The following is a 12,668-nucleotide window of genomic DNA, read 5'->3' on the forward strand; positions in this document are numbered from 1 at the left end:
GGGTTTGAACTGCCAGCCGTCTGGTTAGCAGGCAAGTGACTTAGCCACTATGCTACCAGAGCTCCTACTAGAGCTCCTAAAACACACTTTAGTTTTCCCTAAAGGAACCCAGTGGCACAGTGAATGGTTAAAGCACTAGACTGCTAATCAAAAGGTTGGTACTTCGAACCCACTAGCTGCTGTGTGGGAGAAAAGACCTGTTAATCTGTTCCTGTAAAGATTACAGCTTAGGAAACTCTATGGAGCATTTCTGCTCTGTCCTGCAGAGTTGCTATGAGTTAGTATCAACTTGAAAGCACACAGCAACAGCAGTTTTCCCTTTTATTAAATTGGGCCGTTAGAACTATTGCATATTGTCTATCAAATAGTAATAAAAGATTTCAAAATAAGTACTATAGAGAACTTTAGAGAATACCAATTCAGATAAATTTTCTTTTTGTGTTGCTTCAAGCTTACCAAAGAAGAGAATGGTGGACAAAAAAATCCATTACTCAGCCAAATCTCAATCTGAAATACAACTATTTTCTAACACAAATGACTTTGTCAACCAAATTTCTTTCATTATATAATGGTATATTATCTATTGCTATGTAACAAATTACCCCAGAATTTAGGGACTTAAAATGGTAAACATTTATTATCTCATAGGCATTTCTGTGGGTCAGGAATCAAGGAGCAACTTAGCTGGATGGTTCTGGCTCATGGTTTCGCTTGAAGTTGCCATAAAAATGTTGGCCAGGAATACAGCCATCTGCAGTCTTGACAGGGGCTGGAGGATCTGCTGCCAAGATGGGTTAACACTTGGCTGTTGTTAGGAGGCCTTAGTTCTTTGCCATGCAGACCTCTCCATAGAGTTGCTTAAGTCTTCTCACAGTGTGTCAACTAGCTTCGCCTAAGCAAGTGATCTAATAGAGTTGTTGTTGTTAAGTGCTGTCGAGTCATCTGCAACTCATGGCGACCTCATGTACAGCAGAACAAAACACTGTCCGGTCCTGTGCCAGCCCCATGATCTTTGCTATACCTGAGCCTATCGTTGCACCCACTGTGTCAATCCGTCTTGTTGAGGGCCTTCCCCTTCTCCAGGGAATGGTCCCTTCTTACAACATGACCAAAGTATGTGGGATGAAGTCTGGCCATTCTCGCTTCCAAGGAGCATTCTGGCTGTACTTCTTCCTGGACAGATTTGTTAGTTCTTTTAACAGGCCATGGTACTTTCAGCATTATTCGCCAACACCACAACTCAAAATCATCGACTCTTCAGTCTTCCTTTTTCATTGTCCAGCTCTCACATGCATATGAGGTAATTGAAAATACTATGGCTTATGTCAAGCACACCTTAGTCTTCAGGGAAATATCCTTGCTTCTCAGCACTTGAAAGAGGTCCTGTGTAGCAGATTTGCCCAATGCTATACAACATCTGATACCTTGACTGCAGCTTCCATTGGTGTTGATTGTATAACCAAGTAATATGAAGTCTTTGACAACTTCAATCTTTTTACCATTTATCATGATGATGCTTATTGGTCCCATTGTAAGGATTTTTGTTTTCTTTATATTGAGGTGTAATCCATACTGCAAACTGTAGTCTTCAATCTTTATTAGAAAGTGTTTCAGGCACTCTCACTTTCAGTGAGCAAAGTTGTATCATCTGCATAACGCAGGTTGTTAATGAGTCTTCCTCCAATCCCGATGCTGTGTTCTTCTTTGTATACTCCAGCTTCTCAGATTATTTGTTCAGCATACAGATTGAATAAGTATGGTGAAAGGGTACAACCCTCATGCACTCCCTTCTTGATTTTAAGCCATGCAGTGCAGTGTCCCCTTGTTGTGTTCAAATGACATCCTCCTGGTCTGTGTAAAAGGTCGTCATGAGCACAATTAAGTGTTCTGGAATTCCCATTCTTCTCAATGTTATCTATAATTTCTTATGATCCACACATTTGAATGTCTTTGCATAGTCAATAAAACACAAGTAAACATCTTTCTGGTATCCTTTGCTTTGAGCCAAGATCCATCTGACATCAGCAGTGATATCCCTTGTTCCACATCCTCTTCTGAATCCAGCTTGCATTTCTGGAAATTCTCTGTCAATACACTACTATAACCGTTTTTGAATTATCTTCAATAACATTTTCCTTCCCTGCGATATTAATGATATTGTTCAGTAATTTCCACATTCTGTGGAATGGATACAAATATGGATCTTTTCCACTCAGTTGGCCAGGCAGTTGTCTTCCAAATCTTTTGGCATAGCCGAGTGAGTGTCTACAGAGGAGCATCTGTTTGTTGAAGCATATCTGGGTATCCTGTCAATTCCTGGAGCCTTGTTTTACACAACTTCCTTCAGCGCAGCTTTGACTTCTTCCTTTAGTACCACTGGTTCTTGATCATATGCCACCTCCTGAAATGGATGAACATCAACCAATTCTTTTTGGTATAGTGACTCTGTGTATTCCTTCCATCTTCTTTTGATGCTTCCTGCATCATTCAATATATTGCCCATAAAATCTTTCAGTATTGCAACTCAAGGCTTAAATTTCCTCTTCAGTTCTTTCAGCTTCAGAAATGCCAAGTGTGTTCTTCCGTTTTGGCTTTCCAACTCCATGTCTTTGCACATTTCATTATAATAATGGACTTTGTCTTCTCGAGCTGCTCTTTGAAATCTGTTTAGCTCTTTTATCTTGTCATTTCTTCCATTTGCTTTAGCTACTCTCCATTCAAGGGCAAGTTGCAGAGTCTCTTCTGACATCCATTTTGGTCATTTCTTTCTTGTTTTTTAATGGCCTTTTGCTTTCTTCATGGATGATGTTCTTGATGTCATCCCACAATTCCTCTGGTTTTCGGTCATTGGTGTTCAATGCATTAAATCTAAATCAAATAGAGAGATGGAGGAAGAAATTGTGACACTATTTATGGCCTAGTTGTAGAAATGACACACTCATTTCCACCATATACTATTTGTTAGAAGTAAGGACTACCCATACTCCAGGGAAGTAGAATTAAGCTTCATCTTTTAAGGGAAGGAGTACCAAAGAATTTGTGGTGCTGCCTAAGGCCTGCAGCTCAAAACTTCTGTGGTATGGAAAGGAGGAGGAAAGAAAGAGGAATCAGATAGGGTGTTTGGGAGAAATGCATATGAGTTCAGTGACATCCCAAAGTAAGCTGAACCATGCCTGAAGTCTCCACCTCAGTGGGTTTGGGAGACCAGGCTTCCAGCTCCCTCACAGGAATCCCCGAGCCTCTGTGACCTAGCAGGCCCAAAGGGTAGAGCTGGCTCCAGGATCATGAGCACGGGGCTTGCACGAGTGGGAATGGAGCTCTGGGGTTGGTGACAGGAGGGAAGTTCTGACCCAGCACAGGAGGAAAGTGAAGTGCTTAAGCTCTAGGACCTCTTGTCACACAGCCTAGCTTTATCCAACTTTGTCTTCTCCAAATCGCCTTCTCCGCAGAGCAATGATCCATAACGGGACTCATCATATGATGTGATGAGCACATCAGTAAATCTTAGCTTTATTATTTCTATGATCATATTTTCTAAATTTAAAAAAAAAAATCAGATAAATGGGTAGTCTAAGAATAGAAGAAAAAAATCGTCCATTGTGCATAATGCCAATTTTTGCATAACGAGCTGGTCTTTGAAACCTAATCACATCAATAAGTGAGGAATGGGTCTACCTTCTCTGAGTTCTGTGAGTCATTCTAGTGAATTATCAATCCCAAAGGAGTAATGAGAACCAACAGGTAAAGTGAGCTTGTGACTGGCATCCTGAAGGAATATTGGGAAAACACCTAATTTGCACCCAGGAAATTTGTGTGAACTCCCAAGTTTGCATAATGGACAGTCTGAAGGACAGTATCCTTTTAACTTGAGATATTGCCCCAATTCTGGGTGGCTAGGGGCTAGAGAGCGGGAGTGCTGTGGGGGTGAAGTTTGGGGGCTGGAGTTACTGATGATTGAGAAGTAGGAAAGTGCAGATTTGATTAATCTTCACATTTTGGAGATTGGATTTATGTTGTTGATTCTTATCCATGAATGGAGATAATAAGAACTATCTTGTTATAAGGCTTCGGTGAGAAAATATAAAGTCCGTTGGCTGCTTTCTTTCCTTTCTATCAAAAAGAGAAATGTAGTTGGAGTTTCATTTGAATCTACATAATACTGGAAAATATAAAGAACTTAATCAATTCTTTCTGTAGGTCCAGATGCTACGATATTTTATATGCATTAATTTCATTTCATCTTCAGAATTGACTGGAGAAGTAGAACCCTAACCCACTGCCATTGAGTTGATTCTCTCTCATAGTAACCCTTTAGGGCAGAGTGGAACTGCCCCATACAGTTTCCAAGGCTGTAAATCTTTATAGAAGCAGACTCCTCATTGTTCTCTGTGTAGTGGCTGATGGATTCAAACTGCTGACCTTTTGGTTAGCAGCCAAGTAAGTCCTTATATGACTCATGCTAGAGCCCCAAATCTAGACCTAAAGGTGATCAATTGCTAATGCAATCAGCAGCCATTTTCACAAAGATACAGTCATGGTTGACACACATACTTTTCACATTCTTTATTGTGAAATAAATTTTAAAATGTTCTGCTTCTTCTATATATATGTATCATTTGATTTTGCAATAGAGTAAGTAGATGTGTTTTGCCTTTTGTAGCATTCCTCTTCCTCAGCTAAGGAATATGATAGAAGATGTTGCTCAAACTTTAAAATTTATGTATGGTTCTCTAGATAGGTAAGTACGTCTTGAAATTGAATCCTAAGTTTTAAGTATATGATCCTAAATCAGCTTTTCCACTTCATCCTGTTCCTTGCTTGGGAAGATACCTGTTTGTTTTCCTTTTTATTTTCTCATCTTTCGTTAATTCTTTTATTTTACAATTGTAGGGATACTTCATTTAATCCACTGTTTGTTTATTTGGTTTTTTTGGGGGGGAGGGGAGTGGGTCTCATATATTACTTTAGTGAAATAGTAGTATAACCACAACTATATTCTGATTTGACCTATCTCTGTAGGGGCAAATGTGAGAGCATTACTTCATACATGTACAGAAAACAGTAAGAATATTTTAAATGTTGTGTTATTCTCTGCTTTCTTTTAAAAAAAATAGTTAAAAATAAATATACTATTATCATTTTTAAAACATAGGTAAAAGACATAAAGTACAGAAAGGTAGTGTGACTAGTTTTATGTGTGTTTCTGTTTAAAGACACTTTCTTTCATGTATATTTTTTGATTAACATTAAACTCATAGCCAAAGTACTATAAATTATGCCTTAATGTGGCTTACCTAAGCCTCATAAGTTCTCTGTAAAGCACTTCACAGCTTTCTTGCACTTACGACCACTCGACAGCACTTTAGCACTCTTCCTGGGGACCATTTTTAAAAGTGCAGTCACCAACAATAAGCACAAAAATGTGAAAAATGTGGCACTAGGTAGACCACAGAAAAGGTATTTATTTACATTATAATAACTGAAACAAGAAGGCAAAACATCCACAGCTGGAAACGTGTGTATCAAACACCTGGATTTTTTTGCCACTCAGTACATATCCATGGTGGCATACTGCCTAAGACATTTGACTGCTAACCAGAAGGCTGGCACTTCAAACCCACCAGCCACTCCTTGGAAGGAAGATTGGGCAATCTACTTCCGTAGTGATACTGCCTCAGAAATCCAGAGAGGGGTCGCTTTGAGGCAAAAGGATATGTGCCACAAAAGTGCCACACATATTGACTTTAGGGTCACAAATAAATTTTAGCAAGTACATAAATTTTCAGATATGGAATCTGGAATAATGAGGATTGCTGATAACTCTTTTTCTACTTCTGATGAGCAAGTAGCTTCATTAAGATTGAGTGGCATAAAATGAGGACAAGTGTTCTGGGTAACCAAAGCCAAATTTTACCTGCTTCACAGTTTTGCCTAGTCCATCTTACCCAGGTGCTAGCATGGGTTCATCTAAGACAGGACCTTCAAAAGTAGCCTCATTTGCTCTTTTAATAAGGTTACTAGCTGGATTAAGCTATAAAAAAAAAAAAAAAATTAAAAAAAACCTCACTGTCATTGAGTCAATCCCGACTCATAGTGACCCCCTTTGGGTTTTCAAGGCAGTAAATCTTTACAAAAGTAGATTGCCGGTCTTCCTTCTGCAGAGTGCCTGGTGGGTTTGAACCACCAACCTTCTGGTTTAGCAGTCAAGTGCCTTAGGCACATGTGGCCAGAGCTTCTTGGATTAAGCTATAGACATGATACATTTTAATTTTAGCAAAGTCACCCTCAATATTTTAATTAAGATTGAAAAATGTGGTTAGACCTGGGTTCAAATCCACCTTCACTGTTTACTAGGTAAATTATTTGGGGCAAGTTGTTTACTAGTCTGACCTGCAATTTCTTTATATATAAAATGAGAATGATAAAAATATCTACTTGGTGAGTTATAAGGATTAGAGAAGTTAATACATGAAAAGCAGTAATGCTGTACATGTCACGTGATATACATTGAAATATTTGCTGTAATAATCATAATGGTGATGTTGATGATGATGGGGATGTGAATGATCAAGGCACACTCCATCAATAAAATTAGAGCACTGATTCTTTTTGTGGGAGGAAGATAAGGAGGAAAGCCTGTGTAGACTGAAAATATTCGTTGCCCTTAGGATCACACAGAAATGACCACTGGTTCTATATGTCATTCTAACTCGTAGTTGTTTCTACAGTGCATTCTGCCAGGTTGAGAATGTTCCTCGTTTGGATCATTTTTTCAACTTGTTCTTTCAAAGAGCACTTCGGCCTACCAAACTGCATTCAAATGTCAATTACAGTACACAGCAGTACGATGCTTCCAGTGCGGTACTTTTAGACAATCTTCCTGGAGTTCGGTGGCTCACACTTCCACAGGAAATCAAGGTAATCTTAGTTGTTGCCAACAAGCATCAGAACAAAGCTCCTTGTAGTCCTTATTCTTCTCTTTTTTTCCCTAGGCTTTTTGTTTCTTTCAGTATTATGAATAAGAATTAGAGAGGGAATTAATTGATGAAGTAGGTATTGTAGTGCAGTGAATTTAAAAAGACAAATTATTCTTTCAGCTGAAAGTTAACTCTTGTATGTTGCATCAACATTTAAACTTTGTACAAATTTGAATACTTTTCAGAAATCATAATTACATGATATGTCTTGCTTTTAAATTTTGTGACTTTGATTTTATAATGCAAGCTCCCCAAGTTAGGATTATGTTTATACACAGATTAAATTGGACAAAATAATGGACTAACAAGCAACACCCTTAATTAAAAGACAGATGCCAGTAATGATAGCAAAATCTTTCCATTGAACATATGTGACTAAAACTATTGGATTATCACATAGATAACTTCTCAAGGTAAGGAACTTAATGATGATTAAGTATTTACCAGTATGATCTTGGTCATATCTTTATACCCAGAATAACTCTACTATTGAATGACTGATAAGATCATTTCAGGTATTTTTGTTAGGGTAGATCATGATATAATCAATCTATTTAGCCACAACACATATATTAATATTAAATTAGGCACTGGGCCATAGCCAGTTCCCAACCCACAATGAAACTCAGGTTATATTGTCCTAAAAACCTACATCAATACTCTGTTCCACTCTTCATGAAATTCTACAGTGTATTATTAAATAATTGGCTTTTTGACAATTTGATAATAACTTAAACTAGTATATCAATCTCTTTGCTCAGTTTCCTCATCTGTAAAATGGGGATAATAATAGTACCTACTTCATAGAGTTGTGAGTTATTACATATAAAGTACTTAGAATTGTGCCTCACACATTGTACTTGTAGTTCTTAAGAATATTATTTTGTAATTATTATTTGAAAGGAGCTGTAATTTAAAGGAAATGTTGCCTTCTACTTGACTGCCAACCAGAAGGCTGGTGGTTCAAACCCACCAGCCACTCCTCGGAAGGAAGGTTGGGTAATCTACTTCCCTAGTGATACTGCCTCGGAAACCCAAGGAGGGGTCACTATGAGTCAGGTCCGACTCGATGGCACATAACAATAATGCAAAAACTAGTTTTATTTTGTACTTACGTCTGTCAATTGCCTGATGATGGATCTTTTGATGTCACAGACTAATGGTTACCATTTTCCTAAATCATGTAAAAACTAAAAAGTGTGGTGATAATCTAACTCAGACTTCACCAGTGTTTTCATAAGAAAATACATGTTTATTTTAGATAGTAAATAATTAAATAACTTTACCTTTAAATTAGAAAGACACCTTTCTCATGCCTAACCTGGGACTATTTTCCTATGAAAGACACTGGGCCTGCATCATGAGGACTGCCGTTCTGGTCTTGAAGTTACCCAAGTTCTTTCACCTGTCTCAGAATCTCTTCAGTAGAGAAACCTCTTCCCTCAAAATGTATATAGTCTCCTCTTTCTGCAATAATAGGGTACTTAGTGTATTTAGAGGGCAATGCTTTTAGAGGTTGGATACATTATAATTAAATACCGTCTTCCCTTCAAGAAATTTAAGACTTTTTAAGATATAGCCTTTTTGGTCTTATAAATCCCATGGTAAAGAACCCCCTCTTATATTCAGATTTCTTTTTTATATGGATTTTTTTTTATTTAGCATATATTTGATTGCAAAGACTATTTTTTATTTCAACCTAAAAGAATATCAAACAGAAATCACTGTGTGAATTCTGGTGTATATTTTTGTAATTAGTTGTCTCAGATTATACCTGTCTTATCTCACTGAAGTTTTTGTTGCTTTTATCCTTGCTAAGTCTAGCCACTACTGTGCAGAGATCAGTCTCCATTGTCCCAGGTGCTCAGAATTGTGCTGTGCTTGGAGGACTCCAAAAAAATCCTCTTAATAGCCTTTGAGTATCAACCAATCAGTTGCCATTGAGTCACCTCTGACTCATGGTGTCCTCATTTGTTTCAGAGTAGAATTGCATCCCACAGGGTTTTCATTGGATGATTTTTGGGAATAGATTGCCAGGCTTTTCTTCCAAAGTGCCTTTTGGTGGACTGAAACCTTCAACCTTTCCATTAGCAGCCAAGCATGTTAACCATTTGCACCACCCAGGGACTCCTATCCTTTAGATTAAAAAAAGAAAGAAAGAAAGAAAAACAACTCACTGCCATTGAGTTGATTCCAACTCACTTTGGGTTTCCAAGGCAGTAAATCTTCTACAAAAGTAGATTGCCCAGTCTTCCTTCCACAGAGTGGCTGGTGGGTTTGAACCACCAACCTTCTGGTTAGCAGTCAGATGCCTTAGGCACTGTGCCACCAGAGCTCCTATATCCTTTAGATACATGAGATTAATACGTTGTTATATGTTGTTGTTGTTGTTGTTGTTGTTGTTAGTTGCCATTAAGTCAATTCCAACTCATGGCAACTCCATGTGTGTAGAGTAGAACTGCTCCATAGGGTTTTGAAGGCTGTCATCTTCTGGAAACAGATCTCCAGGTCTGTATGTGCTGGCATTTCTGGGTAGGTTCAAACCACCAGCCTTTCATCTGGCTTTCGAGTACTTCATCATTTGTACCATCCAGGGATTCCTGATTAACTTATATGAAATACAATATAGCTAGACATTTTCTTTGTTTTGTAATTTGATTAGGAGAATTAACAATATTTTTGGGAAGAGTTATAAATTCTGTCTGATTAAGTAATCTAGAAGTCTCTCTGATGAATATAAACTTAGAATAACATAATAACCTTTGAAGTTTTTATTTTGGTTTTACCAGCAAACTCAAAAGAACTTACACATTTTCCTTTTCTCTTACGGGATTTCTTATTGAAGTAGTAGGATTACTGACTATGTGTCTTCTAATGGAAAATATTAAGGAAATTTTTGGCTTAAGAAATCTAGTGAAAGATATATGTGTGTGATGTAATTTGTGCCTGGTTAATTTTAGGTGGAAATAAGTTGGGTTTTTTTTTTTTTAATTTTAAAAAAAAGGCTTTTGCTCTGTGTTTAATATATGATGAGGTCCCCCTTCAGTTTTCTTTCTCAGATACTTGAGAATTTCTTTTTTCTATTTATCTGTTTGTCAAATGTCCTCTCTCTCTCTTTAACTGTATTTTCTAGAGTATACTAGAAAAATTAAGAGAAAATATACTTTATCTTTTCTTTTCAGGAGTATGAAAGGACAATTACAGTAACCTTGCACATTTGCCCGTAGAGTTCAGTAATAGGAATAGCAAATCATTAAATAGTTTCTGAGATCAAAAACACAAGTGAATAATTTTCTTTTTTGTCTTGTAATTTTTCACAAAGAGAAACTATAGCCACAAAAAAGGAGAACATGAAGTATTTGCTAGATGGTGAAAAATGTAGATCACAAATGACTAATAAATCATACTGTGTAAAAAGCGTAGAAAGGCATGGCTAATGTTTCAAAAGCTTTTGTCATCTCAGTAAGACACAGTTTGTGAAACATAGTCCTGCAGAGAGTGCCTTGGCCTTTAAAACATAAACAAACGAACAAAAAAAGGTTCTTTTCCACAAGTAGCATATATGCTATAAGCTTCAATTGCTGAAATTTTAAATTTATGTATATGTATTAAAGATTAAACTGCCAGTTACATTTATTCTGTTTTTAAATTGTGATTGCTTCAAGGAAGAACAAAGGTAACACATAAAGAGCTTGGAAAGTTTCCATAGAAACAAAACCCAGATTCTAAGTAAGAGATTTTTCTAATAAACTCTGTAGGGTAGTACAACTGTTCCAGATTCCAGGGGAACACTTGCCTTCATGTTTTAATCAATGAATGAAGATTGACAACCCTTTTATACAAAACATTGTATCTAGGAGAGGACAGGGAAGAATGTTGATATTTTCCAAGAACACAACTGTAGAGAAATACACAGGAAGTGAAAAAACAAAAACAACTAAAAATAGGTGGCTACATTGAGATTGATTTTCATTTTTCTCTAAGAAGCTAAATGGGTTAATTTCTTTTTTTTTTTTTTAACTTAAAACTGAACTTTGACCTCAAAATTTTTTTTACATTGAATATAGGGAAAGCCTGTTTCACAATAATTAAGATTTAATTTAAAAAAGATGTATTAAATAAATTATTTTTTTGTAGTGATCAAGCTAAAAACAGAATGTTTCATTTTAGGACATTTCTTAAGTAATACAAAGGGACAAGATACTAATTATTCAAATAGTTACTGAGCACTTTTTATATGACTATTACTGAAAACTATTATAAGTCAAATGTTTGTGTAACTTTTTTTTTTTTTTTTAAACATAGATGGAACTAGATGCAGCATTGAGTAACTTGGAAGCTGCAGATTTTGCAGAACTGGTAAGAGAAGAAATGGATTTTAGGAATATCTCAAATTGATTTCTTATTTTGTCAATTAGTCCTTATTCTAAATATTTACCAAGTACCACATGTAATAATCTTGAGATGCATATTAGGGCTCTGTTTTATTTAGTACTACATAAGATAAAATCTATTTCACTTGTGTTAAGATTTTCTACTCAGTTTAAAATAATTGTTCTACAATATATATTGTGGAATTGAAAAAAAGAAGGTTAATTGTATTGATGTCATTAAGAACTGAGAGAAAAAGAACTGCAGGAGATAATTTTCTAGACAAGGCAATTTGAGGAGGAAGTGACTGGAGTGGCAGGGTGGCCTGGCACATACGCAAAAACGTTCCTGAGGTACATACTGTGTACCTCAGGAACGTTTTTGCATGTGAAAGGCTTTTGGAAGACTTTTTGACAGTATCATATTCTGTGCTGTGAACATGCATGATTTAGTTAACCATTTTTCTATTGTTGAGCTTCCTGTTATCTCCCAATTTTGTCATATTACAAATAATTCTACATTAATATTTTATAAAATAAAATCTTGATTCTCTTGCTTCAGTATTGCTATAGATTTCTAGAAGTGGAATCATTCAGTGTTATGAATTGAATTGTGTCCCAAAAACTATGTGCTGTAAATCCTAACCCCTGTGCATGCAATTATATAATTTTATTGAATATGCAAAGGCATTTGACTGTGTGGATCAAAACAAATTATGAACATTGTGAAGAAGAACGGGAATTGTAGAATACTTAAATGTGCTCATACAGAACCTGTATGTAGACCAAGAGGTTCAAACAGAACAAGAAGATACTGTGTGGTTTAAAATCAGGAAAACTGTGTGTCAGGGTTGTCTCCTTTAACCATGCTTATCAAATAGATATGCTTACTCAATCAAAAAAATAATCTGAGAAGCTGGACTATATGAAGAAGTACATGATATCAGGATTGGAGGAAGACTTATTAATAACCTGTGATATGCAAGTGACACAACCTTCCTTGCTGAAAGTGAAGAGGACTTGAAGCACTTGTTATTGTTGTTAAGTGCCGTCGAGTCTTTCCGACTCATAGCGACCCCATGTACAGCAGAACGAAACACAGCCCGATCCCGTGCCAGCCCCACAATCCCTGGTATACTTGAGCCCATCATCGTAGCCACCGTGTCAATCCATCTCGTTGAAGGCCTCCCCCTCTTTCGTCGACCCTCCACCCTACCAAGCATGATGACATCCTTCTCCAGGGAATGGTCCCTTCTGACAACATGACCAAAATAGGTGAGACGAAGTCTGGCCATTCTTGCTTCCAAGGAGCATTCTGGCT

General features: G+C 36.8%; 1 protein-coding gene across 1 annotated transcript in view; it reads left to right on the forward strand.

The window, feature by feature from the left end:
* The window catches only part of INTU (inturned planar cell polarity protein), a 157,023-nt gene that overhangs the window by 123,036 nt on the left and 21,319 nt on the right, over positions 1-12,668 (forward strand). The window contains exons 7-9 of the mRNA XM_007953839.1: positions 4,661-4,738; positions 6,729-6,918; positions 11,283-11,336. Of these exons, the coding sequence (XP_007952030.1) occupies positions 4,661-4,738; positions 6,729-6,918; positions 11,283-11,336 (322 nt within the window). The remainder of the gene's footprint in view (positions 1-4,660; positions 4,739-6,728; positions 6,919-11,282; positions 11,337-12,668) is intronic.

Source organism: Orycteropus afer, unplaced genomic scaffold (genome assembly GCF_000298275.1).
Source record: "Orycteropus afer afer isolate SDZICR_OR568_19922 unplaced genomic scaffold, OryAfe1.0 scaffold00418, whole genome shotgun sequence".
Lineage (NCBI taxonomy): Eukaryota > Metazoa > Chordata > Mammalia > Tubulidentata > Orycteropodidae > Orycteropus > Orycteropus afer.